Source organism: Sceloporus occidentalis, unplaced genomic scaffold (genome assembly GCF_023333645.1).
Source record: "Sceloporus occidentalis isolate IW3139 unplaced genomic scaffold, rSceOcc1.0.p SCAF_4, whole genome shotgun sequence".
NCBI classification, from domain to species: Eukaryota; Metazoa; Chordata; class Lepidosauria; order Squamata; family Phrynosomatidae; genus Sceloporus; species Sceloporus occidentalis.
In genome coordinates, this window is record NW_028316984.1 from 178,545,534 (window position 1) to 178,567,323 (window position 21,790).

Consider the following 21,790-nt stretch of genomic DNA (forward strand, 5'->3'; position numbering starts at 1 on the left):
CTTTGTCAGGGCAATGGAAGTGCATTGGATCCTGAGCATCTGCAGCCTGAGACCACCTGATTTTGTCCCCTCTAGTATCACACTTCAGGTGTCAAACAACTGACAGAAAATGTTTCTACTATAGCAGGCAGGAAGGTTCTGAAATTGGATCTCCCCCTCTGTAGGTAACCTCCATCCCATTCCCTCTGTGGCTTTGGAGACAGCAATCTGAAAAATCTTTGAGGCAGCCTCCTAAGGAGCATAAGTTTGTCATCAAAATAGGGTTAAAAAAGAAAATAAGTGAGGAGAATTTTAAATCAGTATCTGATTTGGAAAAGTTAAGGTCAATGCTTTCAGTCATACCACACGAATAATAATTAACATCTGTAAACTCTGATCTTACCTTGAAGATGTGTGGTCCACATCCAGCAATGGCTGGTTGAGATTGGTCAGGTCAAGGTTATACTTGGTTTTATAATATTCAGCAAAAGTCTCATATTCTGGGGAAGGAAATTTGCTCAGTGGAGTAAGATCTGTATAGACATCAGCAACATAGAATCGATGAGGCTGATCAAAGTTTCGATACCTAGGCAGAGGAAGATATTTGGTTAAAATGTGAAGTGCTATGGTGAACACATTTCCTAAGTCTGAAATGCTTTTAGAATTACTATGTAAGCTCTAGTAAGCAACTACAAGAAAAGTCTAAAATAAAATACAGCTCCATTAAAGGGTTAACTGAAATGGCTGGATTTATCAAAATAGATGAACAACCAATACAGTGGTACCTCGGGATACGAAATACCCAGGTTACGAAATTTTCAGGATACGAAAAAAACCCATAGGAAATTATTGTTCCGGGTTAAGAAAGTTTTTTCGGGTTACGAAAAAACTTTTGGTGCTTTTCTGCGCGATTTCACACGGAATCGCGGCTTTTCCCCATTAGCGCCTATGGGAATTCGGCTTGCGAAAGCCTTTCGGGTTACGAAATTGACAGCGGAACGAATTAATTTCGTAACCCGAGGCACCACTGTATTTACTGGCCAAGACATAAAGGGCTTTATACACATCCAAACAGAATCTAATTTGAAAGTAAACACTCTTCCATATAGCAACATATTTTGCAGTCCCTTTTCTTATTAAATAAGTCTGCCATGTAGTATTAAGAGAAAAGGTGGGCTGGTGTTGAAACAAGAGCAAAATTATTAGAGGATGAACTATACAGTATTTGGTTTGTTGTTGTTTGGTTTTCACTATTCTATTTCCATTAGATTAGCAAGCAAGGAGTATCTATAAAATAAAATTGCACAAATACATTTAAAATTATACTGCATATTCAAAATAAGTAGAAAACCAACATATTTTAGTTCCTGTTCCTGATTAAGTCCCTTTAACCTTTAACCTACAATTTCCTTCTCCCTTTATGCTTGAAATATTTGAAACATTCCATGGTAATGTTATAATTATCACATTTGTTTTCCTCACATACATTAGCAGTACTTCCAACAACTTTAATTCCTTTGAAGATTTTAAGGAATGCAAGCCTAAATCCAATTGCTAGTCCCAGCTTGAGAGACCCACTGAATCAATGGAATTTTACTTGCCATTCTGCAATTGATTCAACAAAACCCTTTTAGCTGGGACTAGCTATCAGGTTTACACCATATTGTTTTCCATACAACATTTGAGATAGTTTTCCCTATTTGATTGCAAAAGTTTTTCAGGAAGTGATTAGAAACTTATACAAGGCAAATCAAGAATAGTTTTATAGTATTTTTCTCCAGGTGTCTTTTATTTTGGTGTGATATTGTTTCAACTGGTCTAACTCACCCTTCAGCATCATTAGCCATTGTTATGTGTGCTCCTGAAATGAAAGCAACTGGGAATTACTCACAACAAATACACACAGAGAGATTGATAGTTCATAAGATACTTGCCTTGGAATGATAACTGCATCCTGGTAGTCTTCTAATTTGAAAATAAAAGGTGTCTCTTTTGTATACTGTGTACTAGGAATGCCTGTACGAGCTTCAGATTTTTCAATATCTTCCATAAATTTAAAATCAATGTCCAAAGTGCTGGAGCCATCAACTTAAAAATAAAGATATTTAAATTTTCAAAACTGAATTCTCTTTTCAGAATGTTATTTCAGGTTCTTAACATATATTGCTGATCACAAGCCACTTTGCTTTGCAATACCGCCTGCAAAGAGTCTAATGCCACAATTAATATATTAGCACCATGAGACTTCTTGGTATTTTCAATACAGATGTCACTCTGACCATGGTCACTACACTCTTCCCAAAGATCCTATCAAAATTACATCCCAGAATCATGAGTGGAAAGAAGTTAGTTACTAGAATAGTTCCATAAAAACATGGGCAGGATCTTTCCTGAGAGTTTTAAGTGTTACTTTAATAAATACATTCTGTGACAGTTCAAGCTTCTGCTTGTGTAAGAGAATATGTTGACTCTTCAAATGTACATAATTCTAACACAAGGTGTAGAAGAACAGCTCTTCCATGAATGGAAGGCAGCTTTTCTGAATGTAGGTGGAAGCACTGTAGGTAAACAAAATGTATATTTATAACACTCTCCTCACCAATATTAAGAGGTAGAACACAGTAGGCTGAATCAGCATCGGTAGGTCTGAATTCTAGTGCAGGTTTCTCAAGCCGAAGAATGTGAGAGAATATGTACTGGTGAAGTCTTGTGATCAACTCAAGCATTTGTAAAGACAAAGTGAAACCTGATTTCTTTAGCTCAATAGATATGGTCACCTCTCCTGAGCGAGTATACACTGGAAAGTGAGGAATCTAAGAACAGAAAGTTGGGAGGAAAAGAACAAAGGAACCCCAAAGTCAGTAAGAAATTATTTCAAAAAGTAGTGACCAAAGTTTATATATTTGGTCAGCCATAAAATGCACAGTCTATACAGAAATGAGATAGATATTTTCATAAAGCAAAGCTTAATTTGAGCCATCCAATTCTTAATAGTATTCTGTAAATCAAAAGCACAAGGAATCACAAATTAATATAGGTTTAATATATATTAATATAGGCTTGAATTCAAAACAAGAAGAAAGGTATGCAATGCACTTGAATCAAAGACTGGATCAAAGATAAATAGCAGCTAGCATCATGCAACAGACATAAGGGAAAGATCTTGCTAATTTCCCACTTTATAGGAATGTGTGCAAGCTCATTCACACCCTTTCAAATAAGGGTATTATATGGGCATGATTTTCACTTCTTTTGACAATGGTCTAGTCAGATGTAAAGACAGATTCTGCATGCAGAAGGCAACTTTTGAATTCAACCCAAGGGAGCTTTGTAGAGCCTGCAAAGAAAACTAGATTCTTTTTAATTTCCCTTTAATTCTAGGAGAGTTAATTTTTGGGTGGAATGGAAGAGAATAGCAAGGGTATTAAAATGACATACTGTCCTACCATACAACAGAATAACATACTAGATTAGGCCCAAACTCTAACCTTGGGCCTCTAGGCCTTGAACAAGGTTGAACAAGGTTTTCACTCTATATTAAAAGATGCACTTTAATTGTGCAAAGCACAAGAATATACAGGATTCAGGATCATGGACACACACACACACACACACACACACACACACACACACAGTAACATAGTTACTTGCCCTCAGAGAAACAATAGCATCTTTAATAATAATAAAAAAACTACAGCCTTTAGTATTCATTTTGTTCCAGCAACTGCTTCCATTTAGCAAACTACTTGCATAATTGCAAATCCAGTTACAAGTTAACATGGGAAGCTACAACAATACTAGAAGTTAAGCTACTGCTATGTATTGTAAACTTATTTCAGCAACAAGAGCTTCAAAAATTTAGCCATTTTTAAAAGACCGTCTGTGCACTAGGAAGTATTTTGGTGCATGTGTAACTGAGATAATGATGAGGGCAAAGAAAACATCTAAACGCTTCCAAATGTTGAAAAACAAAGCAAACAAGAAATAGGGAGAGAATATGCACAAACATATATTTAGCTACCTGAGGTATAGGTTTGGCTGTCAGTATTCCAAAACATCTTGTAGTATCTTCAGGAGGATACAGCTTTCGACGCCTGAAGTTGAGCTCGTCAGGTAGAGGAGTAGTTAATACCATTCCAATAACATAAAGGTAACAGGGCTGGTCAGGTTTTGGATAACTCTCTTTTAAGCACTCTGGAATCTATAGAATGAGCATATATTTATATTTTAATTGGAAATTTCCTTTTTTTAAAAATAAAGCAACTCATCGTCAGCCATTAAAAGGTCACAGTGGGACTGAACAGACAGCCAGTTCAGGGCAGCTCTATACCGCCCCTGGAAGCGCTGGATTGGGTACACGGCAGCTGCGTGCCATGCCCTCAACCTGGTGCAAACAGGAGCTGTGAAACACAGCTCCTGTTTGCGCCCTAGAATTGGAACCATAAGGGCCATGGTCGTTTGGACGCTGCCCACAGTGACCGTCATCAAGGCATGCACTGTGTGGAAAGGTGCGTGCTATGATTGCGGCCGCGTAGCGAAACTAGGCCTGGGCACATGTGAATGCCCAGCCCTAGCACAGCCCTACCATGCAGCCAGTCTGGCACAAAGTGCCGGTCTGTACTGCCTCTGTGTTTACATGCTGAAATAAGCTTTTTACATATTAAAAATCTTAAGAGAAAGACTCAGTGGCAAAGAACCTGCATAAGAATCCCAGGTTAAGAACACAATCTCTGAGCTAGAGTGGGTCTGAAACCATGAAGAGACTTTAACAGTCAGTGTAGGCAATATGGAGTTAAGGGATCAATGGTCTAACTTGGAAAAAGGCACCTTTCTATCTTTTATGAATAAAGTAGCTTCAGATTTGACCATATAGTTTTGTAAACAAAAACAACTAGTGGCTTACATTTCCTATAAGCTGTCAACAACATGGAATCTGAAGTATGCCTTCACCTCCTCTGCCTAATTTGTGCATTTCCTAAATTAAGGAGATGGAACAGTTGTACAAAGTACTTCCTTTCCTCTGTAAGACTATTACACTTAAAGCTATTTATTCTTTATAAAGTGGATATCCACAATGCTGGATCTGATTAGAGCAACAATGGTTAAAAATGATATTGCTCCCCCCCCAAATATGACATGTCATAAAAAAGAACTTCCTGGATAGGCTTTCATCCAGCCACTGACTAGTTCTAAAAAAGCTTAATGAACTTCAATGAGATTGCCGCATTCCATTGTTTCAGGGAATGTCTTTTCTCATACTAGCAAGAACATAAAACAACAGTCTGTTTTTTATTGCTCTACTAGTGTTTAAATATGTACAAGGAGAAAAGACTCACATATCTATAGAAAGAAATGGAACCCATTATTGCTCCACCATGTTGTGCCTATAGAATCAAATTAACATTTAGGTTAAGACATTTAGGGAAGAACCTAGGAAGTAACGAAGTTCGACCTAGGACATGTCTGAGTTCAATGTTAGTCGACAAAAATTGGGATCATATTTTAGAATATGATATCCGCTGTTTACCATTTAAGTTGCCGCCTTACTTTGCTTATGCCTCAAAATCTGTGCATACTATAGACATAAAGTTTTAACGCAAGGGAACTGGGAACTAACAAAGCCAATTTTGTATAGACCGTATGATTTTAGGAGAACCCTAGGAGAGTTGGCGGTTGGCACCAGATTTGCCTTAACTATTTTTTGAAATGGTAAGAGCCCTTGCTTTTATTTATGATTTTAATGCTTGTATAATTGTGTATGATGTTAATGTTCATAATCGTGTATAGAAATCTATGAATTTCTATTGTGACTTTCCATATTTATATGCTGTGATTTTGTTGGTCAATGACCGAATAAATTTTATACTACTAATACTCAAATTAACTGTATCTGAAATTCATGTTCATCGTTTTCCTGTATCTCTTCATCACCCCCAGCCCCACGGGCCTCAACAGAAAAAAACAACACCCAGTCTCTCAGCCTATATGATCATTTCTACAACAACTACAGGTATTTTGTAAGACAAAACTCCTTTCCTTAGATATTTTAGAAAAGAATTATTTTTGTCTGCATATCCTTTCGGTAGACCTTAGGTTTACACAGCTGGAGTTTATTAATGTATCTCCTTTGCCTACAAGTCAGAAAAAACAGACACATGGTTAAACATCACAGGCTATCATACATAGTGAGGCACTGAACTATACTAACAGCTTTAGGGTAGCATTGCCTTCGTTTGGTAGAGCCTGGCCTTCCTGGAACACTGGTTTCTTCTTCATCATGCAAATCAAGTTCCTCCTCATATTTCACTGTCTCTTTCCCAACAGGCATCAAGTGATCATCCAGTTCACCTAAAATTATTGATAGAGAACAGATTATGAGTCCAGTAGCAATTCATTAACTACAGTAAAATCAGAGCATTTGCAAAGAACATGGTGTATATGGCTTAAAATAAAACTGCTGTGGAACTGTGACATTTGGGTGACCTCACTAAATGTTCTGTGTGCATCTTACATTATCTGCCATCTGAAGATCTAAAGTTCCTAATCTCTTTTGTGGTAATGAAGGTAAAACTTTCTATGTTCACATAAAAGAACACATAGAAGAATTAAAAATAATCCTCTCTTTGTTGAAACTGACAGAGAATTTAATTTCCTGCACCAAGAGCTCAAGGAAGGCTGCCCAAGTTTAAATTACTAAGAAAATCTTTTCAAGATTTTCACATGTTACATTAAGTTTGGTAAATGTTTTTTGTTCAGAGAACCACATATCACTGTAACTAACTGTACAAATGATCAGTTATATTTACTCTAATTCCATTAATTTAGAATTGTCTCCTAAATCTCTGTACACAGCATTCTTTTCAAGCATACTAACAAGGTTCCCGACTTGTGAAGGTGCAATTCCACTTGTACAATTTATTACTTTTTCCTAGCCCATATTGCTGGGCTGATGTCCAATGACACTCTCCAAAACCCGTAGAAGGTCACTGGACCTTTTAAAATAGTAAGAAGTGCACAGGAACTATAGCTTGCGTATCAGATGTGTTGCAGGGAGGGGATCAGGGATAATAAACTTAAGGCAGCCAGCATCTGATCTACAGGAGTTGCATTGGGATTGGGCTGCGGAGTGAGGAGACAAAAGATGCTGCAAAAGGGGGTTATAGCAAAGTCTGATTGTTTAAGCTGTATTTCACCTACATTCATATGGTTCAATGCCAACATTTTCCAGTGACTAAGAATGTTGTACCTCAGCCAAAACCCATTCTTAAAACACTCTAACGTAAATTAATATGGCATATGCCAGGCATCTATAATTGCTGGCAACTGATGAAAATTCTACTTTAACAGAAATGTTGCCAATACACGTGAGGTAGGCTTCTAACAAAAAGGTGTATGCTCAGTAAGTCAGTGTTCTTGAACCTCTGTTGAATCAACAGAATCATCTTCTCTTTCACCTTCTCAACTGCTTTCATCTATTCAAAAAGGATGAATTTATGCAAACAGATACTGACAAAAACAAAGATAAGGAGGAGGGGGAAGTAAACACAGCAAGGGATGAATAACTTGTGCCCCTTCAAATGTTGACTACAGCTCCCATTGTTCCTAGCCAGCACAGTCAATGGTTGATGGAAACTGCAATCCAAAATCTTACTGCAGGCCATAGATTGTCCATGCTTGGAAGAGATGTTCATTACTTGGATTAATCTGAAGCCAAATCAAGAATATGAAGTGCTTGGGAGAAAGAAAGAGAGTTGAACCTGAAGTGAAGCCTGGCAATAATGTTCTTATAAGGTTGGAAATAGTTCTCAGATAATTACTGGAAACACATGAAACAGTCATCACTGTACCATAACATGCATTAACAGTGGTTTTTGAACTAGCAGGTAATGAATTGACTGTCTTTTAAAATGTGCACAGATTTTGTTTGTATTTTATTTCTCTGAAATGTACTGCACGCCTTGCAAATGTACAGATTTCTGAGGCAAAATGTGTTGTTACAGTGATGAGATGTCAAATGGATAATTTTATTAATAATCTGGATTCAAATTAAAATCTTTGCCATCCCTAGGTTGAATCTTGTACTCTACCTTTCTCAGTTTGTTAAAGCCTGTCTGGTAAAGGCCTGTCAAGTGTCTCGACACTTTCCCACAAACCATTAATTATATCTTTACTTAGAAAATGAGCTGCTACATACTACAATCTGTGGCCTGAAGAAGATTAGTCTATTTTAATTTTGGCCCCTACCAAAGGTTGTCCAGGTCTGTCCCAAACAATATAAACACCAGGAATACCTGACTGTTACCAGATCTTCAACCCATAACAGTAACACTATTTAAACAGGACCCCTGAGATCATAATGCAAGTGCACTGCTACCAAGGAAAAGGGAAGAATGCCAGGTGATGGTGGTGAGATAATGAGAAATGATGAAGATGAAAATTTAGAAATGAACAGCAATGAAGAGCTATATAGAATTACAGTCGGCCCTTCTTATACACAGATTTTTTATACATGGATTCAAGCATCCATGGTATGAAAATGTTCAAAAAAAGTATAAATTTCTAAGATCAAACCTTGATTTTCCATTTTTTATAAGGGACACCATTTTGCTATTTCATTATACTTAATGAGACTTGAGCATACACAGGTTTTGTTATACACAGAGGATCTTGGAACCAAACCCGAGCGTATAACAAGGGTCCAAGGGGGAACTGATAAAACAAAACTGGAATATTTGGATTTTGAATTGAGTGTAAAATAATTAAGGCTGTAGTAATTTAGCAATTTAGGGGGAAAATAGATTTTAGAAGATAGAGGATAGAAGAGGACGATAGTTTGGAAAATTAAGAAACTTCAAAAATTCAAAATCTGAAAACAGAAATAGAAATTGAAATTTAGAAAAAAAATTGTTCTTTATTTTTTGATTGAATTACTATTACCCATATCTTTAATCTTAGATTTGTTTTGGATTTTTAGTTAAATTAATTTTTGATTAAACAAAAGTTGAAACAACCTGTATTTGTTAGGACAAAGATAAGAGATACATGTAAATCAGATGTAAGATTTGGAATTTGTATAAGAATTTTTGAGAGTATTTAACAAAAATTTGACTAGAAAATTAAGATGTCAACTTCAGGGAAGAATGTACCACCTAAGGGGCAACAATAGAGAAGAGCGTTGTTAGAAAAGACAGACATGACAACAACCCTATTAGACGAAATAAGGAAATTGAGGACTGAACTATAAGAGACAAGGACTGAATTAAAATTGGAAATGAAGGACACAGAAAAAGGAATTCGCCAAGAACTAAGATCAGATATGAAGGAGATAAACCAAAATATTGCAGTTAACTACAGAAATAACAGCAACGAAACAAAAAGTCCAAAAAATAGAAAAAAGGAGTGACGATATGGAAAGTGAAATAGTGACATTATAGAAAAGACTGGAAGAGAAGTTAGAAGAAAAATCAGTATGGGAGCAGACATTTAGAGATAAATGCATTAAAATAAGAGGATTACTGGACGATCAAGACAAAGACCTCATGGATAAAATATCTACCTATTTGGCAGAATTTTTGGGAAGAGACTCAACTACTTTTGAATACAAAATAGACAGATTGTTCCGTGTGAATTCTTATATTGAAACTCAAAGACAGCCGCCAAGAGACGTGATCATTTATTTTGTTAGGAAAATTGTGAGGCATGAGATTTTAAGAAGACACAACGAAAATCCCTTAGAATATGAGGGACAGACTTTGATGATATTTAAGGACATACCAATGAAATTACTGAGGAAGCAGAAGGAATTCCAATTTATAACAATAAAATTGAGACAGGAGGGAATTAGATACAGATGGGAGATACCCGAAGGCTTAACTTTTTGGTTTAAAAAGAAAAGAATTATGATCAAGACAATAGAAGATGCCAAAAAATTCATGAAACACTTCGAACGGCAGCATGACTCAACAAAAAAGAAAGGACAAGGAGAGGAAAAAGATAAGCAGAAGAAAAGAACTATGACGACTCGTAGTATGAAAAAAAAACTCGGAAGAACAACAAAAGGAAAAAAAATCAGCAGTGAATGACGAATTGGAAATTTATGGAGAAGGAGCAACTGGAGGTGAAGACGATGGAGATGGAAAGGATGAGACTGAGAATGAAAATGAAGAAGGGGAAGACAAATTAGAAGATGCGATATAAACCATAAATTTAAAATATAAGAGAAATAGTAACAAATTTTGAGAAAATGGAAAAATTAAAACTTTTAACATGGAATGTACAAGGCCTAAACACACCGCATAAGAGAAAATTATAAAATTTATAAAAACAAATCTTCCACACTTTACAGAAACAAAAAATAGATGTAATCTGCCTCCAAGAAACAAGAATAAAAAAAGGATGTAAAACATTTGTGTAATCCGAAATTAGGTTTAGAATTTGTTTCAGCCTCCAATCACAAGAAGAAAGGAGTGGTCTGTATGTAGACGATTTGAAAAATTTAAATTTTGATGATGGAGCCCTGGTGGCGCAGTGGTTAAATGCCTGTACTGCAGCCATTCACTCAAAACCACAAGGTTGCGAGTTCAAGACCAGCAAAAGGGCCCAACCTCGACTCAGGCTTGCATCCTTCCAAGGTCGCTAAAATGAGTACCCAGACTGTTGGGGGCAAATTAGCTTACTTGCTAATTAGCTTACTTGCTGTTCACCGCTATGATCTTTGGAATAGTGGTATATAAATAAAACAAATTATTATTAAATTATTATTATGATATGATTTTGATGGGTGACTTGAATGGGGTATTGGACCCAATGTTGGATAGAAAATCATACAACAAGGAAAACTGCCTAAAGAGTTCTTTGGTTTAATTGATATAATGAAGATCCAAGATGCTTGGAGATCAAAATATGGCAACGCTCAAGATTACACTTTTTTTTCAAATAGACACAAGTCCTGGTCATGACTAGATATGTTCTTCATCTCATCTTTTCTATGCTCAAAAATAAATAAAATGGAGGTACTTCCCAAAGTTTGGTCTCATCATAACCCTGTAAGTTTAGACAATAAAATTGGCAAAAGAGAATTCTCTTGGAGATTGAATGAGAATTTATTAAACAATGAAGATGTCTTCAAAGAAGTTGGAGAAAATATAGAACAGTATTTCCGAGAAAATTTGAACAAAGAAGTCGCAACACAAATAGTGTGGGATGCCTCAAAAGCTGTCATAAGAGGATTGCTGTTGAAAAAAGGTGCTAAATTTAAAAAGAAAAAGAAAGTTCATATGACCAAATTAACAGAAGAATTGAAGGCAAGAGAAAATCAATTGAAATTAAGACCAAATGATAAAAAATTGGGCAAGAAATGAGAATACTGCAGAAACAAATATCACAAATTACACAAGAAATACAAAAGAAAATTAAATTTGTTAAACAAAAATATTTTGAGTCAGCTAACAAACCGGGAAGACTTTTGGCATACCAACTGAGGAAAGAGAGAGTAAAAAGACGAATTAGAGAACTGCAGATAGAGGAGAAAGTAATTAAGAACCCAAAAAAGATTCAGAATATATTTAGAGAATTTTACTCTAATCTATATCAGAAATCAAAGGTAAATGGAGACAAAGTCAAAAATTATCTTAAGAAGATTAAAATCCCAAGGATAAGTGAGAGACAACAAATAGAATTAAATAAGATAACAAAGGAAGAAATAATCATGGCAATTAGGAGGAGCAAATTCGGCAAGACACCAGGACCGGATGGATTTATAATGGAATACTACAAGAAGTTTATGGCTCAATTGTTAAGCCATTACATATGATGAACGAAATTTTGAATAGAAATATACCGGAAACCTGGAGGAAAGCAAATATTACCTTAATTCATACAGAAGATAGAGATCCGAAAAATCCATCCAACTATAGACCAATATCATTACTGAATTCGGATTACAAATTATTCGCAATAATTCTGGCAGAAGGATTAAAAATGTATTAAAAGATTGGATCCATGAAGACCAAAATAGTTTTTTGCCTAATCGATTGATGAGAAACAACATAAGAAATGTATTAAATCTGATTGAGTACCATGAAAAGAATTTTGATAAAAAACTGTTATTAATCTTTTTGGATGCAGAAAAGGCTTTTGACAAGGTGAATTGGCAATATATGATTAAAACACTAAAAGAAATGGACATTGGAGAAAATTTCCTAAATTGGATAAAAAAAATATATACAACGCAAGAGGCCAAATTAATTATGAATGAGGAAAAAACAGAGACATTTCCTATCCACAAAGGTGTAAGGCAAGGGTGTTCCCTGTCTCCTCTATTATTTTTGATAGTAATAGAGACTCTTCTTATGCAATTAAGAGAAGAGAAACAAATAGAAGGTGTAAAGGTTAAAAGATGGGAATATAAAACAAAGGCCTTTGCCGATGATTTAGTTATCTCATTGAGTAATCCAGTTGAAAGTCTTAATCCCTTGTTGATAAAATTAAAAGAGTACGGTGAGTACTCAGGACTCCAAATTAACAAAGATAAAACAAAGACGTTGGCAATAAATATTTTTGAAGAAGAGCAAGAGATATTAAAAAGTAAATCGGACTTCCAAATGGTGAAGAAGCTGAAGTACCTCGGAATTTGGCTTACAACAAAAAACACAGATTTATTTTAAAATAATTATGAAAAAGCATGGATAGAAATTAAAAAAGATATAATGAGATGGAACAAATTGGAACTTTCTTGGTTTGGATGTATGTCGGCCATCAAGATGATGGTGCTCCCTAAGATGTTATTCTTATACCAGAACCTACCAATTACAGTAAATGACGTCCCTTTTCAAAAATGTAATAAAGATATGACAAAATTTATTTGGAAATCTTAAAAACCCAGGATTAAATTGAAGTTACTTCAAGACACAAAAGAAAGAGGAGGCCTCGTGTTACCCATACTATTATGCCGCCACCTTAACCTGGACATTAGATTGGACAAGATTAAAAAGGAACAAGATCATAAATTTGGAAGGTACAGGCCTGATATATGATCTGCATGGATATTTGTTTTATGAAAAAGATAAAGTAAATAAAGAATTCAATAATCACTTCATAAGAAAAATAATTTATTATGTGTGGAAGAAAATAAAGAAGAGATGGTTTCCCAAAATCCCTTTGTGGGTATCCATAAACAAAGCCCTTTTTAAAAATAAAAAGTTGTCATGCGAGAAATGGCCAACATATGAGGATCTAACTAAATCCGAAAATAATCAAAGAAGAATAAAAACAGAAGAAGAATTATTTCAGGAGGGGTACATCTGCAATTGTTTCTTGTACAGAAGAATAAAAGAAAGATATAATCAAGATATGAAACTGAATGGAATAGGAAAAGGTGAAATAGAATTTAAAAAGATCATTATGCAAGAAGGGACTCGAGAAATTTCAAAAATTTATCAATTGTTGCTAAAACAAGAACTGGAACAAGAAAATATAAAGAACTGTATGATAAGATGGGCACAAGACTTAGGACAAAATATTCAGCTTATACAGTGGGAAAAGAATTGGACAAGAAGAATAAAATACACAAAAAAATCATGCCATTCAAGAAAACCTTGTCAAAATGCAATTTAGATGGTACCTAACACCGGAAATAATATCAAAAATTTCAAAGAACTGCCAAAATAAATGTTGGAAGTGTAAGGAAGAAATTGGAAATTTGATCCACTGTTGATGGAAATGTAAAAAAGTTAACCAGTTCTGGACAGAAATACATCAAAGGATGCAAAACGTTCTCAAGACGAATATTATGAAAGATTCAAAGATGTACCTCTTGAATATAGTGGAAGATAATGATCTAGAAAGGAAACTAGGGAAGCTAATATTCTATATGATTTGTGCAGCTAGGATATTATTGGCCTCAATGTGGAAAACAGATCAGATTCCTGATATAGATATGTGGACATTGAAGGTGTACAAATACATGGAAGTGGATAAATCAACTTGTTGGATAAATAAAAGCCCAATAAGAAAACATAAGGAGGATTGGGAACCATGGTTAAATTATATGAAAGAAGAAGAAGGAACCTACCGTATTTTCCGGCATATAAGGTGACTGGGCGTATAAGACGACCCCCAAGTCGCAGGCCGGCAGCGTCCCTGGCCTCCTATAGGACGAAGTAAGGGGGTCTCACGCCCTCACGCACGAGCTTGAGCGGGCCTCTGTGGAGGCTTGGAAGGCGGGTACTGTGGCCAGGCTCTCTCTCGCCGCCATTGCTGGAAAAGGTGGCGGAGAAGCGGCTCCAGAGCCAGTCGGGCTGAGGGAAAAAGCCGGCCCCTTATTCCTCGCCGCTGCTGCCCAAGATACTCCGCTCCTCCAGCGGCTTCCGAGGCAGACTTCTGACACACCATGGAAGCCACTGGAGGAACAGAGTATCCTGGGCGGCGGCAGCGAGGAATAAGGGGCTGGCTCTTTCCCTTGGCCTGACCAGCTCTGGAGCTGCTTCTCCGCCAGCTTTTCCAGCAATGGTGGCGAGAGAGTGCCTGGCTGCGTTGCCTCCTGGGACAGGAACCGCAAGGACCCCAGAGACAGAGAGGTGGCTACACCATTCGCCTGTCTCTGGGGTCAGAACCCGGCATATAAGACAGGTGTAAAAAGTCATCTTATACATCAGAAAATACGGTACTCTATTATTATTTACAACTAAACCAAACAGATAAGAAGGAAGGGGGGAAAATCATTTCACTTGTTATCAGTATATAATAATGAAAAATAAAATAAGATAAAGAAGGATGAACTAAACATAGCAAAGCTGGTAAAAGAAATTTGAGGTAAAGAATTATACATGTAAAGAATACAGTGGTACCTCGGGTTACGAATTTAATTCGTTCCGCGGCGCCGTTCGTAACCCGATACATTTCACAACCCGAAAAAGCCGCTGGAAAGCCGCTAGCCGCTAGCCGCGGTTTGAATTTCGCGCCGAAAAGATTTCGTAACCCGAAAAATCATTCGTAACCCGGAACAGTTTTTTTAAATCTAACTTTTTCGTACCCCGGAAATTTCGTAACGCGGTGAATTCGTATCCCGGGGTACCACTGTAATGTTAAGGTGAAAATATAATGAGAAATAGAAAGTAACAATGTATTAAATGGTGAACTACAATCCTGACAGAAATCTGAGGAAGGATAAAAGCAGAAAACTCTATTAATCATGAAATGTAATACACGCAATATGGTGTATTTTAATATGCAAAAACTTAATAAAAATATATTTTAAAAATTCTGTAAGAACCTTGGCAGTTTCCAAATCTCTGCTGCATAGCAGCAGGAATAACCCATTTGTGTGAGTCACAGAAACATTAAGAAGAAATGTTCTTCACTTTCAAAAATGCTTACCAATTTTATGCAATTTTTCACAGCAAATAAGAGCAACTACTCTCTCTGCCAATCTTGTACAACTCATCGGTGGACCCTAGAAATAAAATGTAAAGTAATGACATTGTACTACATATGTTTTAAAAACAACAACAACCTACAATCACATATTTTAAATAACCTTTGTTTAAACAACAAAGTTCTCTCTCTCACACACACACACAAATAATTTATGCAATGGGAAGATTTAACAATAAAGCACATTCAAGAATACACAGAATAAAGAAGTGTAATTTATATAACTCACTAGAAGTTGCTTACTGCAATTTATAAAAAAGATGCACGGCATCTTACTGCACCAAAAAAGTACATATTCCAATCCAACACTGAATAAGAAGGTAAAACAAGTTATTTTCTTTTCCAGAACCCATCAGTTCTGTGCTTAGACAGCTGTTGACAAGATCCAATACAGGATCCTGTCAATAGGGGCAGTGCCCCTCCTACACTGAAGAAAAACTACAATAGTGCCATTCAAACATTAATATGCTAGCTGGGGAGAATGGAGGATAGGAAGACATATATCCTCTCATCAGTCCCTCATTGCAGTATATGTCTTGTAGTACTTCAAGCAGTCTAAATTGTGCCATACTTGTTAGATCAAGTTTCAGCTGAGGCAACGTAAATTAGGTTGCCTAGCAGAAGGAGAATAGGCTTGTATCCGGTAGCAAAATATATACTACAGAAAAGATAAGTGTCATTATAAATCAGTGGGAAAATAAAAAATGTAGAACTTGTAACATGTTTAAATAGTAAATAAACTTACAAAAAATTGAAGTACTTACAACTATTGATGCTCGAAGAGGAGAATTGATAGGTAGATAAAGAGTTGAATAAAATGTGTTATCAGGAAGTTCTCTAGTTTTACATTTAGGAGCCAGATGAGTAAATGGGTCACTGGGCAATCTAGCGCAGTACCTATTTGACACAAGGTTGTTTTTTTTTTTAAAAAATGATTAGACAGAAATCTTACGATTGGCTTACAAACTCAACAAGAAAGGAAAAGGAGCCATCTGTTTGCAAGTATTGATAATTTTTTGCATCGCGTTAAAAGGTATGCAGTATGTTTTTAAAGTCAATACTCAAGAATCCTCAACTGGGGTTGGTGGTAAAGATGAGTTAGCAGTTTACTGCATGAGGATAAACTAGTATGAGAAAAAATAGGCTATAAAGTTAAAAGGCCAGACCGTTTATTAAGTTGTGGAAGCTTTAACAAATACTGAATTAGATGGCATTCTCTCTATCTCTTAACATTAAAATTATTCATATACTGTGAAGTACTACAGAAATTATAATCCCCTTTGTGTAAAACAGAATATATATTGGTCAATCTATACCAGCATACCACCTTGATTGGAGTATTGTGACACAAAAATACAGTACTTTTTAACTGTTGCATGTTGCAATACTTCCAGATCACGATGAGGTAAAAATAAATGTCTCAGGTTTACTGAGATGCATCAAGAAAATTATTTGCTGCTCTTTGCTTAATCAAGTATGACACAGCCCTGAATCTACAAGACTTGAACAGAGCTGTTGCTGTTACAGTTTCTTGGAGGTGTCTTATTCACAGGGTCACCGTAAGTCATGGTTGACTGGAATGCCATTATGAACAACAACAAACAGTACATTACTGAAAACATCAAAATATTTTTCTGGATCCACATCCAATCAAAGAGAACTGATAATTATACAACAAATAGATTTGACTGCCTTAGATCTTAGAAGATGGGAAATATGCAACACAACTATAACATATTGTCTCAAACCCAAACATCATTCCTGACAACAGAGTAGTAATAAAAAGGCTGTCTTATGCCCCTTCACTTATGGGCCTGAAAATACATTGAAAATATGTTCAAAGTAAAACAGAAAAAAAGCAGTAACCATACCTATTAATGTGTCCAATAGCAGTGTTTATTGTGACTCGTGGACCCCCATCTTCTGGTTTCAAAACATATGGTGGAAAGATATCATCATCATCTATAATAGGTTCATTTTCTGTTTCATTATTGTCTACAGACTTTGAACATTTGTTCCTCAGGATCTTTGAAAAGGTTAGTCAGAGAAAATGATAAGATCATTTTATGCACACTAGCAATGAGATAAGCATTAAAGTGAGCAACAAATATGAGGGATACTTGATACAGCCAGTCCTAAATAAAACCATCTGAAGCACCATTAAGATAGCTTTGGCCTACTATGTTACAACATATGAGGACTTCATTAAGCTCTCATTTCGCCTGTCTAATCCTTTTGAGGTCCTTCCTACCATACATGGAAATCAACACAATCAGTACACTGAAACTTTGGGGTGGGAATCAATGACACTGAAACAGTGTGCATTGTAACTGATGAGACAACTTAAGTGAAAATTAAAATCCCAAGCTATTATATTTGAAAGTTTCCTACTTTAATCATTTGATGTTCCATTTCCAACAATGGAAAAGGCCACAAGGGCCATTCAGTCCAACCCCCTGCCATGCAGGAACTACTACTACTACTACTAATAATAATAATAATAATTGCTGCTGCTGCTGCTGCTGCTACTACTACTACTACTACTATGTTTATTTATATCTCGTCTTTCTCCCAGTACAGGAATTCAAGGCGACTAACACATCTACAACAGTTCAAGTTAAAATACTATAAAACATACAAAATACAAGCTTAAAAAACAATTAAACAATTAAACTCTTTAAAAACAAAAACAAGACAGCATCCATGTCTTGCGAAAGCCCGGCAGCATAAAAACGTCTTTACCTGCCACTGGAAGGACAGCAGGAATGGAGCCATCCTGGCCTCCCTAAGGAGGGAGTTACAGAGCTTGGGAGCAGCCACTGAAAAAGCCCTTTTTCTTGTTCCCAACAAATTTGCCTAAGAGGGTAGTGAGAGAGAGAAGAGCCTCCCGATGACCTCAACATTCTGGGGGGCTCATACAGGGAAACATGGCCCTTCAAATAGCCTGGACCCAAGCTGTATAGGGCTTTATAGGTCAAAACCAGCACATTGAATTGTGCCTGGAAATGGACTGGCAGCTGGTGTAGCTGTTGCAACAAGTGAGTTGTATGCTCCCTGTAGCCAGCTCCAGTTAACAGCCTGGCTGCAGCTCTTTGGACCAGCTGAAATTTCTGAGCACTTTCCAAAGTCAGCCCCACGTAGAGCGCATTACATCCCCAAACAGGATGTAACCAAGGTAAACAGTCAAAGCACCCGACAGTTGGCCATCCAGCCTCTGTTTAAAAAACTCCAGTTTAAAAAACTCTGTTTAAAAAAGAAGGAGACTCCACCACACTCCAATGCAGCATATTCTACTTTCGAATAGCTCATATGGTATCATATAGTAAGTGTGAGTGGTAAGTCCCAGACCCCACTTTTAAGTAAAGCAGCTCAAAAAAGGAGGCAACCAAACTATTAAGCTAAACTAATATAGCATCATACCAGACTATGTAAAAGCTGCTCATAATAGGGTATGGCTTCCAAACCTTTTACCATGTTGATTGCCCTCCTCTAGACACATTTGATTCTCACTCCTTTATTTCCACTGAATCCTCTATAATCTTCCTGCAGCTCTTCAAGCCCCAATTTCCTCTTTGTTTAGCTATAGATATTTTCAGGGTAGCAATATTAGCCATATAGCAAAATATAGTAATACCCAAAATCCACAAAAGTGATATTGAACCAATCAAAATGCACAACATATACATTGTGCATTTTGGTTCTCCCCATAAAGTTATCACTGTTTTGTGGATGTAGGATGTAATTGTATAGATACGCTGTTTCTGATACACCAATATTTCTTTTAATACATACCTTTTCAATCGCTTTGTAGGTTTTAAGGTCTTCTTCAAAATACTTAATTTTGTCTGAATCTGCTAACATGATGTAATTTGAGATAGGTGCCCTGGCTCTTCCTTTGGACTGCACGTAGGAACGGTATTCTGTGGGCAAATCAAAACGAACCACCAAATTGCATTTTGGTATGTCAACACCCTCTTCTACAATACTAGTTGCAATTAGCAAGTTGGTCTCGTGTGCTCGAAATTTTCTAAGTACCTACAAAAGTAACCAAGAACATACATTTCTAAGACCAATTATAAAATTGTTAGCTTGACAAAATATAATAAATGCTTTAGAATTCAACAAAAGAATCAGCTCTACAAACCTGCTCCTAATTCATTGCTTACTAAAATCAGAAAACCATTCAGAAAACTTTTAAGAATTAAACTTTTAGAAAAGTATTATCTTGATTATTCTGCTTCCATCTTACTTTCTTCTTTCTTCTCTTTGTTTTAAATTTGATTCAAACTAATATTGCATCAACTTGCACTTCCACTTTACAATTCAGAATTCAGGAAAAAAAACCTAGTGTATAACTGAATACAGACTAACATCCTTTAAATTTTGACTATGAGCTAGGCGCTAACACAGCATGTAAAAACAACAAAAAAAGTAATATTAGAAGTTTCCAAACCTGCTAGTAGCATTTTCTGTAACTAGCCTATCAATTTATTCCAAACATCCCCAAAAATGATGTAAACCCATAAATTTAGAAGTCCTTGAATTAAAAAAACTGAAACTCCAAATCAGATTGCAGTTGTGTTCACACTGAAATGTGACTGACTGCTCAAGTGCTTCAATATTATGCCGTCTTTGAGCAAAAATGATCCAGCTATGAGAACAGACTTGATATAAATCAAATATATAAATCAAATATATTTTCTACGTAGAGCTGGCTACCTGTTTTTTCACTTTTATATGAATTAGAGTTCTCACAAAGACTGTAAATCTGTTATCAAAATTTTGGAAAACCATGTTTAATGCCAAAGGCATAGATAAGTACTCCACTGCATTTTTAAGATAAATTTTCACATGGAAGCAGTAAAACTATAGCTATCAAAGCAAATAAGACATTTGATCCATATAGTACATTTTTATGTTTTAAACTCAGCTACAATTTGTATCTAAAATTAAAGCCAATTATCTCTATTTCAAGAAATAAGAAGTTCAAACTATGCAGAATTTTTGAAATGGGAGTTATAGGACCTGGTGAAGGTTCCAAATGCAAGAAAATACAAGCATTTTTGGTTAATTAGTTTAATTAACGTTACCTCCTCCTGCTTTCGAAATTCTACTTCCATCTGTTTGCTACGGGGCTGATTCTTTCCAATGCCATGTCCAGTTATAAAATTGCTGCTGATGTATGCCAGCTCTGGGTCTTGTTTGCCAGCTTCTTTTATCAATCTAAACATATTACACACATTTTGAAAGGCATATATAGTTGAGAAAATGTACACTAATCTTTGGGATGCCAAGGATGCTGACAAGTAATTGACTATCTAGCCAGGGACGTAGCCAAGGGGTGGGTTCTTGGGGTCCGGACCCCCCCTTCCATTAGAAAAATGAATGGTGTGTGCTGCTGCGCTGCCGCACCCAAGCCCCATTATAATGGTGGCACTTAGTCTGGACCCCCCCCCCTTCCTAAAATCCTGGCTACGTCCCTGATCTGGCAATATATATGCAGAGGTGGCATTACTGAAGAGTACTTAAATTTCTTCTGTAACACTGTAACAGGCAGACAGAAAAAGCTTGCAATCAAATCAGAACAACAAGAAGCAAATATCAACAGGCGAAGGGAATCCTAAAGATTGTAATGGTACAAACTTTTTCAAGAGAAGAAGAATCCTCTCCAACTTCCAATAAGGACCAATTGGCTATAGAATGCTGACTAGCTTAGGAAAATAGAAAGATGGAGAAGTAAAATGAGACAGAACAGCTGCAATCCTAAAGAAACAACACACTGACACACTATCACAGGTTCCACTTGTTATGTACATTGTACATTGTAACCCGCCTTGATCTATGGAAAGGCGAGCTATAAATAAATAAATTATTATTATTATTATTTAGAATCCTTATATACGTTGCTTAGAGACCTGAATCTCTACTATCTCTGAATATTCCCAGCTCTGCAATTCAATCATATATAGTCTCAGTGTATTTGGTTCTGACGCCTATGTAGATTTATTTGAGCCCTCATTTTTGTCTTTGCCTTTCTCTGCGATATTCTGTTTTAAAGATTTTAACTTCGTAAGCAATGTATTATTTTATAATGTATTTGATGTGTTTGATGTTCTATTTTATGCTTTTATGGATTTTAACAATGAATTGATGTTATATTTGTTTTGAGGGATTGCTTTCTTTTTGTAATGGCATTTCTTTTTGTAATGGCATATGTTACACAAATAAACTTATTTACTTACTACGTTGCTTAGAAATATTTTATATTAGCAGATTAAGTACTGCAAATAATAGTAAATAAATATCTTGAGGAGCATTTTATCAAGAATTTTATAGGTAACTGGAAAGGTTAATTTTTTCATCCCTAATTTATTATAGA

At 36.0% G+C, this 21,790-nt stretch overlaps 1 protein-coding gene across 3 annotated transcripts in view; it reads right to left on the minus strand.

Annotated features, from left to right (window-relative positions):
• Nucleotides 1-21,790, minus strand: part of DICER1 (dicer 1, ribonuclease III) — an 80,161-nt gene that overhangs the window by 17,194 nt on the left and 41,177 nt on the right. For all 3 annotated transcript variants that reach the window (XM_089522470.1, XM_089522468.1, XM_089522469.1), the window contains 10 exons: nucleotides 20,502-20,634; nucleotides 19,204-19,446; nucleotides 17,283-17,437; nucleotides 16,176-16,308; nucleotides 15,355-15,430; nucleotides 6,188-6,327; nucleotides 4,001-4,180; nucleotides 2,579-2,792; nucleotides 1,914-2,067; nucleotides 383-565 (listed from right to left, as the gene is read on the minus strand). In XM_089522470.1, coding sequence (XP_089378596.1) covers nucleotides 383-565; nucleotides 1,914-2,067; nucleotides 2,579-2,792; nucleotides 4,001-4,180; nucleotides 6,188-6,327; nucleotides 15,355-15,430; nucleotides 16,176-16,308; nucleotides 17,283-17,437; nucleotides 19,204-19,446; nucleotides 20,502-20,634 — 1,611 coding nt within the window. The remainder of the gene's footprint in view (nucleotides 1-382; nucleotides 566-1,913; nucleotides 2,068-2,578; nucleotides 2,793-4,000; nucleotides 4,181-6,187; nucleotides 6,328-15,354; nucleotides 15,431-16,175; nucleotides 16,309-17,282; nucleotides 17,438-19,203; nucleotides 19,447-20,501; nucleotides 20,635-21,790) is intronic.